General features: G+C 33.4%; 1 protein-coding gene across 3 annotated transcripts in view; it reads left to right on the plus strand.

The window, feature by feature from the left end:
* Positions 1-22,425, plus strand: part of CSMD3 (CUB and Sushi multiple domains 3) — a 921,636-nt gene that overhangs the window by 303,572 nt on the left and 595,639 nt on the right. For all 3 annotated transcript variants that reach the window (XM_053661036.1, XM_053661038.1, XM_053661039.1), the window contains exon 6: positions 5,260-5,372. In XM_053661036.1, coding sequence (XP_053517011.1) covers positions 5,260-5,372 — 113 coding nt within the window. The remainder of the gene's footprint in view (positions 1-5,259; positions 5,373-22,425) is intronic.

Raw genomic sequence — 22,425 nt, forward strand, 5'->3', positions numbered from 1 at the left:
TCCAGCTCTTGGCTATTGTAAATTGTGCTGCTATGAACATTGGGGTGCATAAATTCTTTTGGATTGGTGTTTAGGGTTCTTAGGATATAATCCCAGCAGTGAAATTGCTGGATCAAAAAGCAGATCCATTTTTAGTTTTCTGAGAAAATTCATACTGTTTTCTACAGTGGTTGTAGCAGTCTGCAATCCTACCAACAATGGATTAGGGTCCCCTTTTCTCCACAACCTCTCCAACATTTATTGTTTTTTGTTTTGTTTATGATGGCCATTCTGACCAGTGTAAAGTAGTATCTCATTGTGGTTTTAATTTGCATCTCTCTGATAGCTAGCAATACTGAGCATCTTTTCATTTGTCTCTGGATCCTCTATAGGTCTTCCTTGGAGAAAAGTCTGTTTAAGTCCTTTGCCCACGTCTTAACTGGGTTGCTTGTCTTCTTAGAGTAGAGTTGTGTAAGTTCTCTGTATATTTTGGAGATTAAACCCTTGTCTGAGGTATCACTGGCAAATATGTTTTCCCATACAGTTGGATCTATTTTTATTTTAATACTATTTTCTTTAGCTGTGCACAAGCTTTTAATTTTGATGAGATCCCATTTGTTTATTCTTTCTTTTATGTCCCTTGCTCTGGGGGACATATCAGTAAAAAAGCTGCTGCATAAAATATCTGAGATTTTTTTGCCAATGTTCTCCTTTAGGACTTTAATGGTGTCACGGCTTATATTTAAGTCTTTTATCCACCTTGAATTTATTTTGGTGTATGGTGTAAGTTGGTGCTCGAGTTTCATTTTTTTTGCACATAGTTGTCCAGTTCTCCCAACACCATTTGTTGAAGAGGCTAAATATTTAAAAAAATTTGTATGGAACAGCAAAAGTCCACACATAGCAACAGCAATCCTGAGAAAGAAGAACAAAGTTAGAGAAATCATGCTACCTAATATGAAACTGTACTGTAAGGCCATAGACATCAAAATACCACAGTACTGGCATAAAAACAGACACATAGATCAATAGAACAGAATAGGAAACCTAGAAATAAACCTATATTTTTATATTCAATTAATATTTGACAGAGGAAGAAAATACATACAATGGACTAAAGATAGTTTACTCAATAAATGATGTTGGGGAAATTGGACATATGCATTCAGGAAATTGAAACTAGACCATTTTCTTACACAATACAAAATAATAAATTCAAAATGGATTAAAGACTTAAATGTTAGACCACAAAGCATAAATATCATAGAAGAAAACATAGACAGCAAAATCTCAATCATGGCTCATAGCAATATATTTTATCAGATATATCTCCCCAAACAAGAGAAACGAAAGAAAAATTAAACAAATGGGACTACATCAAACTGAAGAGTTTTTTCACAGCAAAGGAAATCATCAACAAAATAAAGAGACAACACACACAAGAGAACAGAACATAATTTGCTGATACATCTGATAAGGGGTTAGTATCTAAAATTTTAAAGAACTTAAAAACTCAATGCTAGAAAAACAAGCAACCCAGTTAGAAAATGGTCAAAGGACCTGAATAGACACTTCTCCAAACAGGATATACATATGGGCAGTAGACATATGAAAAGATGCTCAATATCACTAATAATTAGATAACTGAAAATGACAAATATCTCACAACTGTCAGATAATGTTTGTCATCAATAAGTCAACAAACAACAAGTGCTGGTGAGGATGTGGAGAAAGGGGAACCCTTTTGCACTGTTGGTGGGAATGCAGACTGGTATGGTCACTATGGAAAACAGTATGGAGATACCTCAAAAAATTAAAAATGGATCTGTATTTTGACTCAGTTGATCCCACTTCTGGGAAAATATCTGAAGAAACCCAAAACACTAATTTGAAAGAACATAAGCACCCCTATGTTTATTGCAGCCTTATTTGCAATCACCAAGATAGGGAAGCAGCCAGAGTGTCCATCAGTAGATTAGTGGATAAAACAATGCTGGGACATGGACATTTTCACAGTGGAATTCTACTCAGTCATAAAAAAGAAGAAAATTTTACCCTTTGCAACAGTATGGATGTACCTGGAAAACATTACAAGTGAAATAAGCCAGACAGAGAAAGAAAAATACCACATGATTTTACTCATATGTGGAATCTAAAGAACGAACTGAACTAACAAGCATAATAGTGACAGACTCATAAATAGAGAGTGGGATGGCAGCTAAGGGAGGTGGGAGGGAGAGGGTACAGAGATCAAGGGAAAAGAACTCATAGACCCAGACAACAGTTTGGTGATTTGGGGGACAGAGTGGTATAAGAGGACTAAATGCTAATGGGAAAATTACAATAAAACAAAAAAAAACAGTTTCATGGACTTTGCATGGCACATATTTTTACTTTTCTATTTCTAAGATTTCATCTGATAACATGTGAAATGGGGTACAAAGGTGAGTAGATTAACTTACTTGTGTTCTGCATAAACCATAAGCAAAGTGTAAGTTGTGTAAGTTGTTACAGTGTAAGTTGTGTTTAATTAATGAGCAGTACTGAGTGACCAATACACTGTACTTTATTATGTTACAACCATCCATGCAATATAAACTCATTAAATTTAAAAATATGTACAAGCTGTCAAAAAATAATTCAAACTTCTCTGAAAAGATATTTATGCTTATCATATCAGGGAATTGAAGAGAACCAAATTATAAATCAAAATCTGGCATGAAACATGCTACTCTATTGAAAATTGAATTATATCAAATCCAATTTTTTTCAATTAAATTGCTCTTTGAACCAAACTGAGCAATAAGCAGACAGAGTAAATGTAACATGGATATTTTATGGATGCAACAAAGTAAAACATTTTAAACTTGAGTCTTAAAATTGTACAGGTGAATTACCTATATTTACTAAATTCGGATATGGGAAACAAGCCACCTGGACCCATAAAGAGAAACAGCACTATAAAAAGAGAAAATAGGGCATTAATAGAGTAGAGTTAAAGACAGAATCCAAAAAAGGAAGGGAAGTGAAAAATCAATGGGATAAAACCCACCTTGTTTATAGATGAGGCCAAGAAAATTAGACTACATTAATACACAAGCCCAGGCTGTGTATGCATGGGTACAGTGGTACAATAAAAGTGAATTCAGACTTTCGTGACTTAGCTGGTGGTCAGTCACTGTAAGGGATGGTTACTTCCCAAACATCCTGGGTAAAGTTGGTTTGGGAGGGTAGGAAAGGGTGGTGTTGAATAAAGGCTGCTTGCTCTCATCACCATCTCTAAACTTCACTTCTGATTATACATGCACAGGGACAAAGATTCCAGTGTCCTGCTATTGGTTCCTTTGATTGACTGAGAAAAGAGGTATATTCAGCACACACACACACACACACACATGGAAATCAGCTGTTTATTTTGCCTTCTGGTGAAGAAAAAAAAAGTGTTGTTTTGAAGAATGGTGAAGATACAGCATATACTGGATATGAGAAAACCTTAATCTAAAAGTCTCCTTAACTCTATAATATTAGTTCTTTTGAAAATGCCTTGGCTTTATAACACACCTAGAAATATCTGGGGCATAGTTTCAAGATTTTGCTTTAAGGGGATTATAAAAAGCTTTGTGGGGGCAACTTTGTCCGTAAAGTACCCCCACCCATCATGGATGAAAGTGAAACTACCAAGACATGATCTGCTTGGGGAAGGAAAGGTGGCCAGTCTCTCAAAGAAGAAGGGCCAAGGGTCCCTACCTTAAAGGGCTTTAATTGGGTTCATTTGCACAAGAATACAGGTAAGGATCAAACAGTAGATAGCATTCAAAGAACCATGAGGGCTTCTTCTCAGCCAAGGTCAGGTAGCTAAAGAGCCATAAAACTTTGAGGAGCAAACTTCTTGCTTGAACCCTTATCATTTAAATGAGAGCATCCTAAACAAAGCAGGTTTCACAGAATTTTACATATTCTTTTTTAGGCCTGATCACCCTGGATTACACTCTGGCCTGCAAAGAGCTGCACTGCCTTCCCCATCATAGGTTTTTAGGCTTAAGTGGATTAGAGCCAGGAAGCACTTCTCCCAGATGGAGATGGGGACTCGGGCTATGCCAGAATAGCCAGGGTGGGGGGTGAGGGTCCATCACTCCCTCTTTGTTGCAGCCCCCCGAGTCCTTCCATGATGACCTCGCAAGTGATCATGTCTGGCTTAGATTTCCCCACTCTGAGGGGTCATACCTGTCATAGACTAACTGACCAAGTATTGAGAGCAGGGGACAAGCGTTGTCTTCATAGTGGCTCACATTCTGGAGGTCACTCACTCAGCCTTAGCCATGGGGGGGGGGCAGTTACAACTCCTGAAACCAGGCTGAGCAGTTCCCAACAAAGCTGTCTTACTTTTTGTGACTGTGTTGTATTGTGTATGTTGCTCAATAAATGTCTCTATTTTTCATATACATGGCTGGATACCTTCTGGACAGACCTCGTATATCCAAAATAGAACTTTTTTTTTGGTTGAAGCAGATCTTTAGTGCATTATAAAATACACAGGGTCTGGCAGAAGTAGGGCCTGCTTGAGTTTGGTTGGTAGGGTAATAATATGAATGTAATAATTTGTAGTTTTAATTTGAACATTTCACCTAAAGTGTCATATTCTATGCTTGAGTATGATATTGTTATGTTACAGAATTGCATGTTTATGATTTTGTAATAAGATTTTGTAAAAAACAAAAGGGGGCACTATTTGTGCCAGACCCTGTATTTTAAAAAGAAAGTTAATCACAGAAACTTATAGCATTGTGAAATTACATTAAAATAGTTCTGTCCTATGAAATGAAACTATGAAACTTGCCACCAAATGTGAAATACTGAAAATATATTAGATGGGAAAAGAATACTTATTGCTTTAAAGTCCTTCTGTTTTGTAACTATACGGTATCCATAATAACATAGGGAACACGATCTATGCACCATTAAGCTTAGCTTCCTGTATGTTCATTAATGTCTATGCAAGACATTTGGGTGAATAAAAAACCATAGGCACTTTATTGATTTTATTAATTTATGAAACCTAATAGGAACAAAATGTGTGCGAAGTTACGTTATTCTAATATTGACTTTTTTATGCGTAAAACAACTATTTCATGTGTGATTGAAAAGTTAATAATACAAAGTCATGAATATTGTAATGCACAGCTAGAAAAAAATTTAGGGGGCCCCAATTCAGTAAAAAAAAAAAAGTTTACTGCTGAAAAGCCTGTTAAATTTCCATTGTTGTTGTCTCCCATAATTCAGGTTGTCTGGAATGAATATACCACCACCAATTATCAGCAACAAAAACTGGCTCAGACTGCATTTCGTTACCGACAGCAATCACAGATATCGTGGCTTTAGTGCTCCGTATCAAGGTACATTTCATGCACACTTCTGCCTCTTTTGATGTGTACGATAATTCTGGTATATAGAACTGCATTTTGTAATAGAAGCAACATATTTTTAGCATTAATAAATGGTCATTTGAACAAGCAAAAATGGTCATTCTCTTGGTGGGGTACCAACATTATCATAGCTAAATTACAGTGTAAAACTTAGTTGATTTTTATAGCACAGTGTTCAGGACAAAGAGTATGACAACCCCTGAAAGGGAGCATGTGACAGATGTTCTATTTTACTTTCATCAAGTGCTTCAGGAATTGGACTTGCCGCCTGAGGCTGCACCTCCAAACCCTGCAGAAACCCTGCAGTTGTAAATAGTCTCTTCATCAATGGAAATTAACTTCCTATGCAGAGTGTCTGCTATTGCTAGTTTAATTAATCTTTTTAAGTTTCTTATCTACCATTTTTATTAACAGATATAATTTTGAATAAGTGGGGTATAATATTTTATGTATTAACCTGAAAACACTCTCTGTTTATGACTAGATTATTATGAAGATGGAGTACTAATGAAACTGTAGCTTTTACAGTGTTTAGTAATATTATATGGGTTTAGTGTACTTTATCCTCAGACTATTATATAAATAATTTATTTCATTCTCAGTAGTGTATCAGCTACTGTTCAGGGAATACTGAGCATTGCCACAGTTACGTTTTTCCATTTATCTCTTTCTTTTGTTTTAATGATTTCCTCCTTTTCAGTAGTCCGCAGGCTTAACTGCTTTGAAAACTTAATACAGTGACTTTAGCCAGCTAATAGTTTATGCCTAAAATGGTATTAGATCACATATTATTTTCTGGGGTACAAATCTTAACAATCTATTTATATTTTAAGGACCAGCACCCTCTCTTTACTGCCCTATCACTGCGATCTCTCTCACTAATGGCAATAGAGTAATGCAATGGTATTTTGACACTTATAATAGTGTATTTGGTATCACTGCAAAAAAATTCACTGAAAAAGTAACTTGATAGTAAAGGTTTTAGATAACACCCACTGTAGAAAAATTTATAATTTATACTTCTAATGTAGTGAATTCAAAAGGAAATATGAATGTAAATGTGCTCTTAAAGCTATGCATAATATTAACATTCTTCAGAATATATTACTCATCATACACTTTAAAATTAAAAATTAAATATTCATGGAAATTTTTATTATATATTATTTAAAATAACTGTCAAAACCATAGTAATTTGAATCTCTCCATTTTAACCTAAGTCACCTTTAAATTTGAACAATATTTTGAGTTTCTAATTTGAATTTCTAAAATGCTTATGTACTTCAAAAATCAGAGGACTTTTTTTTAATTAAAAAGAAGTGAATGTTGTGGAGCCTGCTTTTCTCCCGAGTTGTTCATCCACTAGACTGCATGGCTCTGATTCCCTGAGGTAAGGCAGATGGCATGGGGAAAATACAAAAGGCTTACCATCTTTGACCCGTGTGGTCATAGAATTTTAAGTCAGGTGGCTCCTCTTCTTTATCTTAATATGAAAAAAAAAACATTTATTTCACATTTAAATAGAAATGTTTAAGTTTCTATTTAAATAGATTTTTCTGGAGGAAAAATAAATCTCTCCCCAAAATAAAATGGCACTTCATTTGCTTTATGCAGTAAGGTTCATGAAACTGGTGGACAGTTATTTTGCATTATAAGACAGTAATGCAAAGCTGCCAGTAGATTCGTGTATTTAATTATCATTTTCAGCATTCTATTTGCTGATCCTAAATTGACTTTTATAGTATTTTCAGGATTCAGTTTTATTTTCCAGCATTGTCTGTCTGGTTTCATCACTGAAAAATAGCATATCAATGAATTCACTGTAGTAAAACAGAAAGGAAATGTTTTATGGGGTATGAGTTATTTCTATTTTCAGCAGGGAAAAGAAATTAAAAGGTGGTAATTTTGAATATAATCTTATAATCTATATTTACACTATAAATAGAAAATAAAGTGGCCTAAAATATAGAAGCCATGTACTTGTAACAAGATCAAGAAAAATTTTATTATACAAAAATACAACTTTTCATTGTATGCTTTCAAAACTTTTCTGATTCAGACTTGATTTTCAAATTCCTTCATGGCCTTTTGGCTAAGATCAAGTGCAGACCTGGTTTTCTCATTGCATATCTCCCAATTATATTTTACCTAGACAAACTAAGTTCACTTGGAGAAGCAATTTTTAAAACTACAGTCAAATAAACGTGTACTAAAAAACTCTAATAAGCGAACTTAAATAGCTGTAAAAATCATAATTCTGACATGTTGATATATATGCCCTAGCATGAAGTGGGAATCATGGGTTTTAGATTATCCCATACTTCTATTTAATTTCAGTGGTATCTCAATGAAAACTAATTCAAGATTGAAAATGTGTGGAATATAACATACGACAGTCACAACCAACTCTCCATATAAGAGTTTCTTATAACTCAACAATTTATTGAGTAATTATTATCAATTATTTAAAATATTTTAAATATTTAGTGGTTTAATGGCACTTAGATTGCCAAAGACTGACATTTTCCTCATAGCATTTCTATTTAACTGGGGTTTTATAAAACACCATAACAATGAACTGTATACTGCTAAGGGTTCCTAAATACCAGCAGCTGTTTTTAGAGTTAATTGCATAATCAATAGAGTAGTTGCATAGATACAACAAGATGCTTTCCCAATAGAGTTTCCACCAAGTTGTATTATAGGCTTGCATCTACATTGGTTTAAATAGTATAATATAAATGGGATTAGAGTTTGAGGAGAACACACTAACAATGGAGTTTTGCTGTAACTCAAAAGTACTAAGGAAAGTATCGATTTAAATAAAATCCCTTTGATGCAAAAAATGCTTTTCCTCTCCCAGATCCCCCATTCCATATGTCTGCTCTTATCAAAAATCAGCAAAAGCACCTCTTTTTCACCCCTGAGTTTATTTATATGGGAAGTCTCTTCTATGCTTTTAAAATGTTTCCCCTTTAATTTTCAACTCTTCCTAATGAAAATCATTTCAGTGTCATTTTACTATTTTAGTCTTTATTTTCAGTAATGTTCCTATATTCAAGTTCCATTAAACCTCTTTTAATGAGAACTTGAATTGTGCAATTTTCTACTTTTAAATAGTATAACCTTACTGTAATGTTTGAAACTTTTAATTTATTTGTTGAAATCTCCACATTATTGTCATTTGGTCTTTATTATAAACCCACAACTTATTTATTTTCCATTTCTATCAATATTTGATCATGTTTTCTTTCTTTTTAAAAATATTTTTGTAGTTGTTGAAGTATAATTGTCTCCATTTTCCTCTCACCACTGTCCCACCCATCCCCATCTCCAGCCCTGATGCTACCCAGCTTTGGCTGTGTCCCTGGTTTCTTATACATGTTCCTTGATGACCCTTCTCTTTTTTTCCCATTATCCCCCTCCCCCCTCTCCTCTGGTTACTGTCAGTTTGTTCTTATTTTGATGTCTCAGGTTATATTTTGTTTGCATGTTTGTTTTGTTGTTTAGGTTCCACTCATAGGTGAGATTATATGGTACTTGGCTTTTACTGCCTGGCTTATTTCGCTTAGCATAATGTTCTCCAGTTCCATTCACGCTGTCATGAAGGGTAGGAGCTCCTCTTTCTGTCTGTTGTGCTACATTCCATTGTGATCATGTTTTCTTAATTTCCAAATTGGAAGATTTTCTGTTGACACTCATTTCACTAATAGAGAATATTTTATCTCTAGATGATGATGTTTATTAAAAGTATTCTTTATCCATAAACCTCAGTTATTCAAGTACAACATATCATTACAATATTTTTTTATTTTAAGCTATTATACATTTAACCTTTTTTTTAATGTGCACAGATGCTGTAGCTTTAGATAATGACAAACTTGTTTTGGACATGTAACTTTACAAACTGCAGCATTTAATCAATTTCAATGTTGAAGTATTTGATTATTCTATCTGCTAGATTAAATCTTCTAGATTCACATAGATTTTATTACATTTTGATTTTGTTCTGTCTTCTTACATGATATTGTTCATGTAATTATTATACAGTTTAGTATTTTATAGACACTTATTTTCAATTTAACAAAGATACATCAATATTAATAGAGTCTATTTTAATTTATAAATATTTTATGCAGGTTTCAAAGAGGTTATCATAATTTTGTATCACCTGTGTATATTTTTCATAAGAAAACGTATTTCAGGGACATGTCTTCCAAGTAGTATAGAAAATGTGCTGCCATTAACCTCAGTTACCCAAAGGTCCTTGGTGTTTTTGATCCACATAATTTATGTGAAAATAACGTGTGGGTTTATTCCATTGTTTACACATGGAAATGTTTTGACAAGTGTATGTGCACAGTTACTAAATAAAGATAAATTATATTATTGGGGATGAAGCATAGTATATTAAGAAAGTGTAGGATTTGGAGTCAGACAATGAGGGTTAAATAATGAGGCTGCTAATTGCTGTTTGAGTTGGCTGAGCCTTAATTTCCCCATCAGTTTAAGTCACAGTAGCCAGATACTTTGTTGTTGTGCAAACCAGAAGATAGTAGACTTCTTATAGTAAATGTCAGGTGTGCAGTGAAGGAGGAGGGTGCTTCAGAGGAATGAGATAATCAATGGTACAGAGTGGTGAGAAATTCACTTTCTAACCACAAGGTTATAAAATTGTGATCAAACATAAAATTTGAATTCAGAAAACAGTTAAAAGGGGAAAATAATGTTTGTCCCAGGAAAAAGCATTTTTCTCTTAACCCAATTTTAAAACAGAACTTATTTTTGTAAGTAAAAATAAGAAGCAGTTTGCTTTGTATAACCGAATTTTTAAAATCATACATTAGTCCAGGTTTAAAAACAGGGCCCGACATCAGCACCTTTACATGTCCATTGATGATATAAGGTTGGGAATCATATCCACCATTCTAATCATAAAAACCCTCCTCTAATTCAATAACTATCAATGTGGGTCAGGGGCATGATGTCTAGGTTGCAGGTGAGAGAGAGTGATAATGTAAATGAAGATCAAAACTGTGGTTCTGGCAGCACTGGTGTAGTTCATTGTCATGGGAATCCCTGGTGCGGGCAAATAGGAGTTTTGGTAAAGACAGTGAACAGGGCTTTGTCACCACAATTCAAAAAGTCTTGATGAATATTTTTTTCACATTATAGTGTTATTTAATTTTTAGTGAGTACATGCTGTGGGGAAATTCACAAACTGAATCCCTATCTCAAAATAATCTTTTTGTACATAGACAAACTGCATTTTTTTAAACTTTTAAGGTAAGCTAGTTACTTTCATTAACTGAGTTTTCAGAGAACTGAAAGTTGAATTTCATTGATCTTCAGTGTTGGAGAATAATTTCTAGTCTTGTATTTTTGTTTTATTTTCTTTTGACTTTTATTAAAATCATTTTTCTTCACAACACTCTCAATTCAAACTAATTACTTTCACCTGGAAATTCTCTTTTATTTTTATTGAGGGCTTAAAAATAAGAAACTTCTCTTTTCTTTTTGCTTTATGAACCTGTCTAGTCTTTCAGATTTATTTATTCAGATATTTCACATCTTAATTAGTACATTGTCAACACAGTCACCAGAGATCATGAAAATAACATATTTAGTAGGCAAAATGCTTTGTCTAAGTAAACACTGATCTGTCTAAAACAGCCAATAAAAACTCCCAAAAGCACTTTTTGTGATGAAAGTGTACATTTTATAGCCATACCAGAAATATAAAATTTAGGGATCTTTACCACATTAGTTGATAAAATTATTGGATTAAATTCTGCCATAGCTAACTACACTTAATATCTTCCAGCTCAAAATTCTGTGCATCAGTTGTGGGTGTATTTGACAGTAAACTGGCTAACTGTCATTTCATTTCAAATTTCCCCAAAATAGAAATTTTACTTCAAAACACAGCTTGGTAAACTGAGTGAAGTGTTGTGTATCAGAAGCACAATGCTAGTGATTAATTTGCTTCACTCTAGTCAAACATAGTTTATAGTAAAATACTTCGTCTTGCTATATATTTTAACATTCATGAATTAAAAATTAGCCATGTGACTGTATTTAGAGTTGGAATATAGTTTTATAGTTTATATATATATATATGCATACACACATCGTATATCATATAATTTATACACATATTATACATATGTGTGTATATATATAATAAGATTTTAGAAATAAAGTAGTGTGTTAGGAATAATGTTATTTTCTTTATTTTGCCTGTTTTATAGTTCTCTTTATTCTGATTGAGTCAATGTTATATATTAATACTGAGATGACCTGTGAATGATAGACATCATTCATGAGAAAAGTTTACACTTGAAAGCATTACATCAGATTTTAATAAAAAGGATTGCTTAAAGTCAGATGATAATAGGCTTTTGATCCAAGTGTAAAAGAAAAAGAATGTATGTACTTAAAAAATAGTCACAGAAATCAGCATATTCAGGAGTAAATGGAGATTCTGTTATACAATTTTCATTGTTTTTTAAGGAACTGAGTCAATATTCAATGATAGGAATGACTCTAATACTAAAAAGAAAAAATATCACAATTTTATTTTTTAAAACGTCTTTAATGCTTTTTTTGCTAAGTGTTCTTTCTTAAGCAAGTATTTTGTTTCTTTAAAAATTATTTAACATTTACTAACTATTCTTTCTTAGTGTTTAATACATACGTACACAAATTTTTGTTGATATATTTTATAAAGTGAAAGGGACATTATATTAACTGCATGTTACAATCACTTAGAATTGTGAGAAGCTAGAAATATTTTAGTAAAATTATTATGATTTAGATTACTATCTTCAAATAGGGCAACTACTGTGAATTGGAGATAATTTATCAAATATCCACTTATAATATGGACAATGTTTTCTGAAACATACAGTGTGTTTAAAATATTGCACTTAACTGGAAAACTGAACAAAAATATCACTATACAACAACATTTTAATTTGGCCCACAGATTCCTGCTGATAATAGACTAAACTTAAAACTTTCCAGTCTCTTCTAGAATAGTTTCTTTTATGTTAATTCAGTAACCGTGGGGTAGATGCTGAAACTTTTAAGGTTTAAACCACAGCCTTCTTCCATTTTCAAAAAAGCTTCTAGATGCAAGTGGTATCCTCTGAGCCCTAACAGTGATAGGATGAGACCAACTAGCCCGTATGTAAACGCCTGTCCTTACTCATAAATACTCGGTGGTTTCGATACGGATGTCACTTCTTAGCACCTGAAATCGCTGCAGATGTTTACTTGTGGTGTCCACAAGGCAACTTGTGGTGTGCTCTTTTACCGCGGTCAGTTCTCCACCTCTCCTACTCTGCTGACTCTGTGACACTTTTTGCTGGGTCTTCCATCTCAGCTTCAGCTAAAACTCTTTAAGCCACATTTTCTACCACAGTTTCTTTTCCCCCATATCAGGATAGACCCATGGCAAGGTGCTGGTTCTTTAACTCACTTAATGATACCTATCTGCCACCCAACATTCATCATTCATCAAACTGTAAGCCTGCCAGTTGCTGGACACACATTACTCTGCTGCTCTGCTGATTGCTGGTGTGTCTTCATGGGGCTTGTGTGCTCCCTAAGTCGATACTGTAAGATTTCAGAATTATTCCTTAAGCAAATGGCACGTAACACATCTGTATAGATGGTTGTACTCTTCCTTACTTCATCTTGCACAAGAGTTTTTACACAATGAGACAGTTTAGACTTACTGCTTCTTTGGACCTTGGAAGAGCTTTTCTTTTGTCATGTCCCGAGTTTTCCCTAATCATGGCTTTTTTAAAGGTCTGTTAGCTGAGTCTTCCATACTTGTCTCTTGAGCTGAAACAGGAACTTTTTGAAATCCATATTCCATAATCTCACCATAGTAGCGTAACTCTCAAGACTAATATTTGGGTATGGACTTTAAAAATGTAAATTTCCCCTCAAAGTTGTACAAGAACTCTCCTAAATCAGAGTAATCCAAGGTGCTCAAAGAATGAGGAAAGTCCACAAGGTCAAAATTAATAGAAATGAGAAATGCAAATGTATAAAGTTTTCAAACAACCCACCTATTCATTAAGTGAGAAATTGATCTCCTCAAGGAAATATTTACATTATCTATCATAAATAAGCCTAGTATATATTATATATTGACTTACTAATATTCAAGTTGCATTTATAGCTGCAATTCACTTTTCAAAAAATACTTATGATTACAATATTTACTATCTTTATTATCCCAATTAACTTTAAGTTGGCATTTTCTTTTTAATGTAATTTCTGTGAAGCATTTTAAATTATTATAATGTAATAAACTCACAAATAATGCTTTTTTAGTTTGTAACAGTATAAATTTATTGTGGTTAAAGTATATTTGGTAGATTACAAAACTTGCATTTTTTTGTTATAGTACTTCCTGGTGATTCAGTTGTGTTCCGTTTAGTATTCATTTGCGTACGGATATATATGACAGTTTTCACACATAAGCCTTACTGCTCACATTTACTATCTGTAGTGAGGACAATTATAGCACATTTGTTTATTTGTTCATTTGCCCATCTGTCCAATTTTGTTCAACAAAAACATTGCTTAGCCCCAACTCTGCACCAGACACTGTGCTAGGCTCTAACAAGACACAGTCTCTGAAATCAGAGTGTTTCCCGAATAGGATGTGAAAAGATGAGAGATTATTATGTTAAAGGAAAAAAATATAAAGTATTAAAATTCAGAAATTATGGGCTCACGTGGGGAGTGAAAGAGAATACCTGGAAATACCTGGAATACCAGGAAAACATTCAGAATACCTGACCCTGACTCCTGACTTGAGTCTTGAAAGATTAAAGTAGTTTTAGGTTAGAATGAAGATGTGACAACTATGTGGTATAAAACTATGTTAGCCATAATGGCTGCAGAGTTCATTAATATCAAAATTGAAGTAATTAGCATGTAGCCACTTCCTTTAGACCCAGAGTACTGACACGGCCTTCCAAACCCTGGATTGCCCATCTCTTTCGGGACCCACTGGATTGCCCTGTAGCATAACAAATAGCTGATAGCTGTCATGGATACTTCTGTGGCTGACATTCATAGTCCAGTTTCTAGTCTCAACCGTTATTAAATATTCTCAATATCATACCAGACCGTCTGGTTCGTGACAAATTCAGAGTAATCAGCAAAAAGCAAAAAGTAGTATTCTCTATTACTCTTGGCTGACTTTTAAAAATAGCTTATATCTCTGTAAATTAGAAGATACAGATATATAAATATTTCATTTACTGTATAAAAGCTAGAAAGCAGATTCTGAGTTGTTTTATGGTTACCTGGTTTTATAATTTACAACTTTCTAAAGATGGCATCTATGTCTTTTTAACTCTGTATACTCAGAGTTTACCATATTGGAGATGCCCATTGAATGTTAAAGGAGTAATTAAATATTACACATTCATAGATGGCACAATTTATAAAATATTTATTGTTTTAATCATTATAAATAATGTAATAATTATAAGTAAGTATAGTTACTTGTAGCAATAATAAATTATAAATGATATATAACTATAAATAATAATTATTTATAATAGTTATAAAGTAATTATTGCATTATTCCATGCAATCCTCGCAATATCCCATCAATTATTAGGTTGGCTACAAAGTTTGCTTAGTTTCTTTTTCTGTATTATAGCTCTAGTAGTGCCTACATGTCTTTAATTTCATTCAAAACAGTTTTGTTAGATTGTATTCTGACACCTGTCATACCAGTGTGCATTTAAAAAAATATCAAGATTGGTGAATTTTTGTGTAGCCATTTAAATGTTGAAAATGGAAGAAAAGACACAATATTTTCACTGTATTATGCTTTATTATAGGTAAAAAAAAAAGCAACTGAAATGCAAAACAAAATTGCGCAGTATATGGAGGGGGGCTGTGACTGGTTGGACGTGTCCAAAGTGGTTGGAGAAGTTTCTTGGTACTATTGATATTTGGCCAAGTAATTCTTTGTTGTGGGGCTGTCTTATGCTTTGGAAGATATTTAGCATCCCCCCTGGCTTCTAACCACTAGCAGGCAATAGCAGGAAATAGTCAATGTATTCAAATCCAAATCAATAAATTCATTGGTGAAAATGAAAAAAAATAACCTGTGTTTTTTAATTTATAGAAAAACCTAAATGGACTTTTTGACCAACCCAACATATTATTTTCTCTACTTACCAAACAAGAAACAAAGATCTGGGATAAATTATGCAGGCAGGCCTTGCATAAGGCCATCAGACTAGGTGTCAGACAGGAGCTATGAACCTCTGGCTCAGCAATCGGCTGATGTTGTACCACCCAGAGAAATTGGCTTATTTTTCTAATGCACCCAGGAAGTTCTATATGAGCTAACCGTTCCCCTTTGAAGAAAAGTGATAAGCCCAAGGTCACATTAGACCATAGTAGAACCAGCTCTTAATCTGTAGATATTTTTTTTGCTTCTAAGTTCTATGATAATTTTACTATGTTCTCTAGCCTTAGATGTCTTCAGATTTGCAAATTCACAGAATAGACTCTATATTTTGGGAAAAGGCTAAAATTCATTGAGAATCAAATTTGGTGAGTAAATAAAAAATCATGTCAATACATTGTACTTGATTAAAAGTGTTGTGTTAATAAAACAATATCCATTATAAAATTAGTTAATATACATAAAACACTTTGAAGTGTGTCTGCCAGGTTAAGAATTATATAAAAGGTTAGCTATTATTACTATTATCAGTAGCAGCAGCAGCAGAAGCATCATTCCCCTTATTGTTTGACTAAAAGTGACTTGTAGGGCAATTTCAAGCATATTAGGACTAATAGCAGTATTATTTGAAATAGGACTATCTGCACCTTTCACAGTCAGTTTCTTGGAGACTCATATTTGTTTGATTACATAATATAAGTGTTTGTTGATTTTTAAAAGAATTCATTTAATATAGTTTTTAATATATTAGCTATGTAAAGAAAATTATTCCTAGGAAATCTATACCAAATATTTAATAGGCATATGTCTTAAAAATTAACCATGTGGTATATCAGTAGAGCATATTCCTTGCGTACTACCTATGCATAGGCTAAAACAAATACTAAAATAATCTGTTCTTACAGGCTTATTCATCCCTTTATTATATTAGGTGTACTCACTGTTATTGGAAAGCTCAAGAAGGAATCTGTGGCTATACAAAAAATAAAACAGCTTAAGGTGAAAGAAATATAATAACTCATCAGAAAAGGCAACGGTTTCATAATGCCCCAGTGCACTGTTGTTTGAAAAGGTCAAATTTAAACATTATATTATTGGGCTAACAAGAAAAAAAGCTGTGTTACATTCTTCCTTCCTACAGAAAATGCAGTAACAAGTACTACACAGTTTCTATAGCTAACAGGAGGCTCCATGACCAGAATTCAGTTCCAATTCCATGGAACTAAAATTCCATGACCCATGTCATGGAATTTTGTTGAAATTTCCAAGCATAAGCTAATTTTCTAGTTTATCCATGTAAAAAAATCTTCTAAACATTTATGCAAAACAGCTTTTTAAGTGAGAAATGATAATAAAAACTAGCATTGGAAAAGCAGTGACAGGTAAAGATACCCAGGAATAAATTTTTCTTTGCACAAGTATTGTTCTGTTCACACGCATATTGTTCTGGAAAGAGCACTGGACTAGAAATTGGCAGATTTGGGTAGAACCCCCACTCTGTGAACTTGAATACTTCCCATAATATCTCAGGACTTTGGGGTGACTAGATAATGGCATACTAGACTTCTTTCCAGGTCTCAGATTCTCTGGCTTAATCTGCTCCCTATGCCTGTAACTCACAAAAGTTGCTCTAAAGCTAGCTCAGCTTCATAGTGTTTTGCGCACACACACACACACACACACACACACACAATTGTAAAATTTCTTGTGGCCACATAAAATATAATAAAAACAAACAAAATTAATTTTAATTGCATTTAACTAATATGACCAAAATATTAACATTTCAACGCAGTATAAAAAGCGTTAATGGTTTATGATGCATTCTTCAATTAATGATTTATTTTTCAATTAAGTCTTAAAAATCTCTATGTATACATATATGTATATATTTCACACAGCACAACTCATACTGACAAGTTTTTATTGGGAAGAAATTGTTTTTATAAAAGAATAATCAACTTACAAATACAATAATTAGTATTTAAATGTATTGGCAATTGCGATTTCCTCAAGTTTCATTGTAATGTACTGCTTGCACAAAATATTTAAATAACACATCATAATGTTACACCAGCGTATACTCCTAACATTTTCACTGTCGTACTGCATCTAAGCAGTGCACAGATGTAGTTTACTAAAATAACAGAAGTGTATTTAATGAAAAATATTTTGTGCTGCCTATTTTAATTAGAATAAGTTACAATGGAACGAAATTAAAATTTTAGTTCTTCTGTCTCACTACCTAGCATTCTTTCACGTGCTCGAAAGACAGAAGTGGCCAGTGGCTACCATATTAAACTGCAGGTTCAGCAGATCAGATGAAGCGCCCTCTTGTGGAAGTCACGTTAGTGTTCTTCAATTACAGGAACGCTGGAAACTCAAAATCATTGTAATACATGGAGAGAATATGATAGTGTAATTTTTCTTATTTTTCCTCAGATTTTGGCTGTTATTACTCACAAAAACGTAATGATTTATTTATTATGATAATTGTACTTCAAGGTCTGACTTATTTCAGAACTTTAGAATCCATAGTTAAAAACTATGAATCCCACCCCATCATGTGCAATTTAAAATAAATCTATAAAATGAAAGCATTCAACAAAATATTGACATCCTCATTTTAAAGTTGAAAAACATGAATTTATTTGAAACCAACTTCTGTTTCTTTCTTTTTTTTTGTGCCTTCAATCTGCTCTGTGAGACATGTAACAAGGGCCTCTTTTCTACTACAAAGTCATTGAGGAGGCTTACATTCATATTTAAGAATTGTGATGAATGTTTCAGATTTAGTAGGTTCTGATGATCTACCCCAGGCCTGTTTTATTTTCCCCATGAGGATACTCATTCTGTGAATCAGAAAGTGTTGTAACTGTATGAAAAAAGCAAAATCAAATGGACATTAAGGTTTAAGAAGAGCCTCAGATTTCTTCTAGTTTTCACAGATATATTGACAAATTTTAATAAATTTTAATTTTATAAAAGAAAGACACTATCTACATGCACCTGCCACAGAACAAAAATCCATTTAGGTCCAGAGGACACATGGCTGGGATATTTTTGTGCCCTTCAGGTGGCCTCCTTGGTCGGGTCCTCTGATGATGCTGTGTAATGCATGATCCTCATCGGTGAAACAGAAAACAAATCTTTGCTACAAGAAACACAGAAAATTCAGGCTTATCTCTCTTCCTCTCTAGATTTCCCCAACAGATGTCCTTTTTAGGTTATTCATGTGTGACTTTGACTCTGGTTTTGTTGGACATGAATAGACAGATACCAGTCTTTTGTGTGTGTGAACTTTGTGAGACAAGTTTCAAACATGAGCCATCACATGGAAAGCTACCTCACTAGACAGCACGGAGAAGAGGACTAACTGATCTACAAGAGATCTCTCAAAGGAAATATTTTCATAGGCCCTCTCTCTTCTTGGTCGCCTTCTTCATCTTACTCTGCCTTAAAAGTCTAAGAGTCACAAAAGAGATTCTTCTACATTTCCTTTGAAAGAGATTTGTATAAGAAGCTGAATGTCCTACCTTTACTTAAATATATTAGTATCTACTAAATCACTGTTTCCATTTAAACTGAGTCAGGAAGAATCTGATTCTAACCTGACATGCACTCCATACACATAAATATATGGAAATGTTTACTCATTTGCAGTATTCAATACCTAATGGAAACTATATTTATCATGTTACTTTCTCATTGACACTTGCCATTGGTATGATATTTTTCCACATGGTGTGCTTCATTGTGTTATTTTAGTTGTAAATTTCTTCTCCCAAGAATCTTTTCCTCACATTCATGTTGAACTCTTGTGATATTGTGTAGTTCATAAACTAAATATGAAAACTAATGAGGAATAGATAATGCAAAATTAACCCATAGAATGGCATTTCCGGTGGTTAGGATAAGTCTGAGGTAAATAGAAAGCTGCCAACATCCAGTTTAAGAAATTTGGGGATTTCCAGTTTAGGAAATTAGGGGAAATGAAGGGCACACCAATATTAAACCAGGGATCTAAAATGTGTTACTGGAATTTCAGTTTTGTTAGTGGTTAACTTTTTAAAATTGTTTAATGTTTTTGGATCTTAATTTACTCACAAATAAAGGAGGTAGATTATATATTTATTATACTCTTGGGTAGTTTGTGTTAATCTCAAAAGGTTAAATATTTTTTTAATGGTATATCAATGACTTCAGTGAATTATTTGTATTGACAGAGCATTTTTACCATGTTTATATTTAGGTTTTGTTTCAAAATTTGTATATAGTTATGTGAGTCACTTTTAGGGGAGCTGTCATTGAAGCTCTAACTCTAAATGAGAATCAAATGAACTAGATTTATATATGATCTTAATTTAAATTATACTGTTCATGGTTTATGAATATGTTCACATACAGCATATATCTTCCTATGATGACATTATTCATTTATATGTTTATTTGTTATAGAGTCTCAGGGACTATAAACCATGACTATGTAGTGACAGTTATTGGTTCATTGTGTGATGTGTCAGTTAAAGACCTGACTGAGGAGACGGACACTTATCCTTCCTCTGGTTTATGCAATGACTCCATAGCAGTTGGTGTGGGGTTTATTCTGGCCATCTCTTGAATCTCTCTCTTTCTCTAGATCTCTCTCATTGCAATGTCTGGAGTCAAATATGTTTTCTTTTATTTGTTCCAAAATTATGGGTTTTTTTTTCTATTTTCTTTATGAAAGGGAGATCACTATATACCTTCTATCTATCTATCTATCTATCTATCTATCTATCTATCTATCTATCACTGATTCAAGTTAAATTGCTCATCCATGGATTTTTAAACAGGGCACCAAATTTTCTCTATCATTGTTAAAAATATGTTTGACAATTTTCCATTCATTTCAATTAGTTTCGCCTTCATATGTTTCTCTAATTTATGACTATAATCAACCAGTTCTCTGAGGATCCTGATCACCAGTGTTTTAAACTGTGCATCTGAGAGTTTTGCTATTTCTTCATCACTTAGATTTATATGGCCAAATAGAAAAGAGTGAAGAAGAAAGAATTCAAAAAAAAATGAGGAGAGTCTTAGGAACCTCCAGGACATCTTTAAACGCTCCAACATCCGAATTATAGGGGTATCAGAAGTGGGAAAGGAACAGCCACCAGTGGAAAACTTATTTGAACAAGTAAAGGAGAATTTCCCCAATCTGGCAAAGAAAATAGACTTCCAGGAAATCCAGGAAGCTCAGAGAGTCCCAAAGAAGTTGGACCCAAGAAGAAACACACCAAGGCACATCATAATTACATTAGCCAAGATTGAAATGAAGAAGAGAATTCTAGAAGCAACAAGTCAAAAGGAGAGAGTTAACTACAAAGGAGTTCCCATCAGACTGTCAGTGGATTTCTCAAAAGAGACCTTACAGGCAAGAAGGGGCTGGAAAGAGGTATTCTAAGTCATGAAATCCAAAGACCTACAACCAAGATTGCTCTATCCAGCAAAACTTTCATTTAGAATGGAAGGACAGATAAAGTGCTTCTCAGATAAGATCAAATTCAAGGAATTCATCATCACCAAGCCCTTATTATATGAAATGTTAAAGGGACTTACCTAAGAAAAAGAAGTTAAAAAAACATGAACAGTGAAAGGACAGCAAACTCACAGTTATTAACAACCACACCTAAAACAAAAGCAAACTAAAAGGACAGCTAGATCAGGAGTGGAAACAGAAATGAAGATCTCAAGGAGGGTTAGCAACAGGGGAGTGGGAGGAGAAGGGGGGAGAAGGTACAGAAAATAAGTAGCATAGACAGTAGATAGAAAATAGATGGGGGGGCAAGAATAGTATGGGAAATATAGAATCTAAAGAACTTGAGACACATGGTTATAAACTAAAGGGGGGGTAATGGTAGGGATGGGGGTGCAGCGTGGAGGGGAATGAAGGGGGGGAATAGAAAAATTGTAATGGCATAATAAATAAATAAATAAATAATAAAATAAATAAAAAATAGAGATTCTTCATAAAAATATGTTTGACAATTTTATTATTAAGTGATTTATTTATATCTTTAAAATTGTTTACTAAACTATGTCAACCATGTTTAATATTTTAATCAGTAAATTAAAGTTTTGGCCTCTTATCTTTTTTTTACCTAAATTTGTTCATAAGAATTGCTAAAATACTAAAGTTTATTCTTAATATACAAAATTTAATTTTTATCATTTTTCCATTGGGTTGCACTATTGATTCGACAGCTATGAAATTACCTTGAGAATATCCAACTAAATCTTGTGCTAAATCCTCTAAAATGGAATGACTTCCCACAACTCCCAAGGAAAGGAAAGGAGGTCAAGGCCCTCTTTCAAGCCAATATTATTTTGCAAATTAAGACCCAACATTTTAAGCCTTTCTCTTCATTGTTCAATAACTCCTTTATTTTATCTCATTTTTTTGGATATTGAATTTTTCTTTAGTATACCTTTGTGTATATATAATCCTGCAATGCTTCAATATACCTTAATCTTCCTGAGAAGTTTTCCTATATAATTTACAATGTGTTTTCCTGCTATATTTCTTTGCTTCTTCAGGTATGTGACTTACTTAATAGCTCTTCATAACACATCCCCACATCATTAAATAATACGTAGGGCTGTAGGCCAGAATCAATCTGAATCTGAGTGGGACCAATTTTTCTCATACCCTAAAAGAGAATATTATTCTTAAGTATATTTTTGGGGGGAGGAGACTTAGAGGATAATATATTTTAAAGGTGGTACAAGTTCCATTCTTTTAGCTTA

The sequence above is a fragment of the Artibeus jamaicensis genome, unplaced genomic scaffold, assembly GCF_021234435.1.
Source record: "Artibeus jamaicensis isolate MK-2021 breed Jamaican fruit bat unplaced genomic scaffold, CSHL_Jam_final scaffold_916, whole genome shotgun sequence".
NCBI classification, from domain to species: domain Eukaryota; kingdom Metazoa; phylum Chordata; class Mammalia; order Chiroptera; family Phyllostomidae; genus Artibeus; species Artibeus jamaicensis.